This window comes from Arachis ipaensis, chromosome B05 (assembly GCF_000816755.2).
Source record: "Arachis ipaensis cultivar K30076 chromosome B05, Araip1.1, whole genome shotgun sequence".
Lineage (NCBI taxonomy): Eukaryota > Viridiplantae > Streptophyta > Magnoliopsida > Fabales > Fabaceae > Arachis > Arachis ipaensis.
Window position 1 is genome coordinate 29,464,584 of NC_029789.2, and position 4,370 is coordinate 29,468,953.

At 35.4% G+C, this 4,370-nt stretch overlaps 1 protein-coding gene across 1 annotated transcript; it reads right to left on the reverse strand.

The window, feature by feature from the left end:
- On the reverse strand, positions 362-3,057 carry LOC107640475. Its single transcript, XM_016343994.1, has 4 exons — positions 2,901-3,057; positions 2,095-2,460; positions 1,594-1,608; positions 362-531 (listed from the first exon to the last, which is right to left on the reverse strand). The coding sequence occupies exons 1-4, from the start codon at positions 3,055-3,057 to the stop codon at positions 362-364; spliced, it is 708 nt and encodes a 235-aa protein (XP_016199480.1).

Sequence of the window (4,370 nt, forward strand, 5' to 3'; positions counted from 1 at the left end):
ATGGGTTTAATGAATGATATATTGGCTTCTGCCAAAGAATTTGAACTACATCGCTAATTAAGTCTTGTTACTAATAAATAAAATCAATGGAGCAGGACTTGAGAAATAAAACGCATCATCATCATCATAAATTCTTATCGCCAACACTTCATAAATTTTTATTACACCAACATTGCTAAATACATAATCATCAGTGGAGTAGGACTTGAGAAATAAAATCTTATTGCTAACAAATTCTTATCATACTTAGTTTTCCCCTTATATCTTCTATCCTAACCTCGACAAGAATTTAAAAGAGAAATTACATAAAGTAGTGAAATAAAATTTGTTTTTGACACTAATTGCTTAAAATATGAAAGTTTTAGTTCCTAAGATTAATCAAGAAATGGGTTGCATTAACAGTATCATAGAGTATTAGGCCAATTCTACCACCAAACCAACTCCCCATTTGGCTTCCCATTAGAAAACCAAGTCTGCCAAGCCTTTGTTCCCCAAAGAAGCCACCAACATATGAACCAAACAAAGAGCCACCTTCCCTAATTGCACCCTGATAGAGAGAGAATCACGATGGTTCGGAGATTTAGCAAAACAATTTCTACGTTGATAGCATAGTCCAAACCAACAAATAATCCTCTCAATCAAAGTTTAATTTTCAAATCAATGATTAACCAAGATTGAGAGTAATTCAACCTCGGGTCGTCTTCCCTTGGGATGCAATTGAAAGTGTTACGCTCTTGGTTGTGAGGACAAAAGGGATTTTTGGAATCAAAGAATAAAAAGATTAAAAGAACTAAGCAATAAAAGAACTAAGAAATGATCAAAATTGAAATCAATGCAATTAAGAAGGAAACAAGATCAAAACTAGTGAAAATGCTAAGATATGCATAAAAGAGCCTTGACTTGGGAATGAGGATCCAAGGAATCCTATCATCGCCATAACCACAACTATGGCAACTATGATGAGTCAATCTCGCTTAGTTAACCCCTAACATCGAGGAATAAGTCAAGCAAGCATAATTGACCTTAATCCATAAGTCCTAACTAACTTACCAAACTAGTTGATAAAAAGCTAGCGTCAATGGAAACAAGAGTCAACTAACTACCCAAGAATTACCACTAAATGTTGGACATTATGACTCTAGTATCCTAGGAACTCAAATCCCAAGCCAAGGTGTGAAAATCTACTCAAAACTCATAATTAGCATTTTCACAAACACCTTGAGGGCATAAAACCAAAACATGGAAAATTGCAAGGACAAGTAAGAGCTATAACCAAAATATTCACAATATCAACAATTAACATTCAATCAAACATAAAGGAAGCATAAAACATTAAATTCATCTATCAAAATTCCAAAAAACCAAAATTGCATATATAAACAAAGTATCTTGAACCATAAGAAAATAAAAGCAAAAGTGGTGGAATTAAAGAGAAGATTAAGGGTACTTACAATAAAGATTAACAAAATCCAAAATCAAAGCTTTCTATAAAATGCTACAATGGAGATGGAAATGAAACCCTAAGAGAGAAATTCTATACTACTCCTACTCCTACTCCTATGGAAGCTTCCTAATACTAATGAAAACTAAAACTAAACCTAATAAAACCTAATGCTTGCATATGTCTTCAATCCCCCTTGATATAGCACTTCTCATTCAGCATTGAGCCGTCAAAAACTGGGCCAAAGGCCCCCAAAATCGCGGATCACGTGTTTCATTAATGAAACCACGTGCAGGGACCTGTGCGTACGCACACTTTACTGCTTGTTCACCTATGCGCACGCACACTTGTTTATGTGTGCTTTTCCTTATTTTCTTCATGTGTTCTCCCTTGTACATGCTTTCTTCCACTTTTGCCTAGCCAAACTTGCCTAAATGACCTGAAATCACTCACAAAACATATCACGGCATCGAATGGCATGAAAGTGGAATTAAAATAACAAATTCAGGCACAAAAATGTATGTTTTCACATTTATGTCCAAATTAGGGAGAAATCACAAAAGTATGCTATTTTAGTGCCTAAGTGTGAGTTTATGTGATGAAATCCATCCAAATCAAACTAAAATATATCGGAAAATATGGACTCATCACGCCCTCTGCATCACTCCCACCATAATACACTACCTCATAGAAGTCCCATCCAACAGATATCATGGGACCTATTACGCACTGAGCCTTCTGCAAAGCCAACTTCGCTGCCTTTGCGCCTTCTTTTTCAGCATGCTTCTCTGCTAATGACTGTGCCATGCCCTGTGACTTTGTATCGGTTAGTGCAAATTTTATTTGCTTCGTCTTTGCTTTCTCAATATGTGCAGCTCTTAAGCTGTGAAAATACAGCTTCGTACTTTCCTTCACACTGCATGCTAGACTTTCATATCCCATGTCAAAGCAATTCCACATTGTAAAATTTTCACTCTTGGATGTTGCATTATTAGGAACAAGCTTCCCGCATTTCTCATCTTGAAAATATAATGAAATTAAAAACTATTATTTGAGATTGTTATAAATTAGAATGTTTCCATGTTGGAAAAACACTCCACGTCATCAATAATTTTTATACCTCATTTTAATAATTATTAAAATATGCATCTCTCTTAAGAAAAACTTAGAAAGAAATGAAAACAACCACATGCTAATTCATTGAGCCCTAAACATGTTATTCAGAATGTAAATCAAGCTTAGGAACAATCATAAAAACATAGAACAAATAATGTAAACATAGAAACCATACAAAACAATACAAAAACAAGTACAAGGCACGAGAAGAGAAGACCACCCATAAATCACGAAAATGCCTAAACCCATAAACGAGAAGAAAACTTCAAACACACAAGAGAAGAGAAGACAAGAGAGAGCATCAAAGAGGAGAAGAAGATACAGATGTGAATATGCAACTTACCTGTCCAATCTCTAGCTACCAAATATAATACTAAGTCCCAGTCTCCCAGTCTTGGTCTCAGTACCTCAAAACAAATGCTACCTAAGCGACTGGAGGCATGTATTAAAAGTCTATTAGGTCGTGTGTTTGTTGATAAGGTGTTTCCAATAGGAACCATTGACAATGCATTGAAGGCTATCTGGGGGAGGCTAGATGGATTTAGATCAATGAAGTTAGGATCAAACTAATTCCAACTCTTCTTTGAGAACGAGTTAGATGTCCTTAGAATTGAAAATGGATCTCCATGGCTCTATAAGGATTATGTTTTACATGTTCAAAAGTGGACATATGCTAACTCTCAAGACTACGAGGGAATTAGTTTTTTCCCATTTCTGGGGGATTCCAGAAAAATTCAAGACTGCTGAAGTTGGTTGTAAATTGAGTGAGAAAATTGGTGAGATTATTGATAATATCTTTTTCTCCATCAGAGAAAAAGAATCCAGAATCCTTAAATCTAGAGTTTTGATTAATAGTGAGAAAAATGTGAAAGACTCGATTCGGATGGCTGCTCTAGGAGGTAAGGTGCTGGAAATTTGATTGGGATATGAGCGTATTAAGATCTTCTGCACCTATTGTGCTCACCTTGGACATCATTCAAAGAATTATCAAATCTTCATGTCAAACTCTGCTTCAGGTGATATTAAAGTGGAAAGCATTGGCGACTGGGTCAAGACTGATTAGATAGGGAAAAGAATTGACAATGACGGTAGTGATAATGCCAGCAATTTTAGCAACCAATAATCTAAGCCTTCACAACCAAGGAAAAAACCTGCCTCTTCTTAGTTGTTTGAAAGCTTCTCTAAGCTGAATTTGAAGGATGAAAGGAACGAAGCCCCAACAAGGAGTGTAGAGTCCCCCAGCCGAATTTCAAAGTTAGCTTGGTAGTCAATGAAAAAATCTTGTTCTCCTATTATGTTAGAAGATATCATAGGCTTTATGAATAAAATCCAAGAAGATAATCAAATGACAGCAAAAAGTTAGCAGCAAAAAACTACATCTAAAACAGATGGCAAGATAGAGTCATAATTCGCTTAACCAATTAGGTGGGACAAAGCGAAGAGTCTCTAATAAAGAAAATGAGCTTGTGTACAAGATGCAAGTTGAACAAGAGCTAATTGCTGAAAAGAGGGTGGAGGATGCTAGCCGGTAAATGGCACCCAAAGACCCATTAAAGCATAGTTGTCAGAACCGAACCGGTGATCGAACCGGTTAGGTCACTGGGTCACTGGGTCACTGGTTCAACCGTTGGGTTACTGGTTGAACCGGTTGACCCGGTCTTATGTAAATAAAAAATAAAAAATAGTCAAAAGTTTAAAATTAAAATTTAAAATACATATTTTTACTAACATTTTAAAATATCAAATTATTTTAAAACAATATGGAATATGAACAATAAATATTTTTTACTCTATACTCTATCATAAATATTTT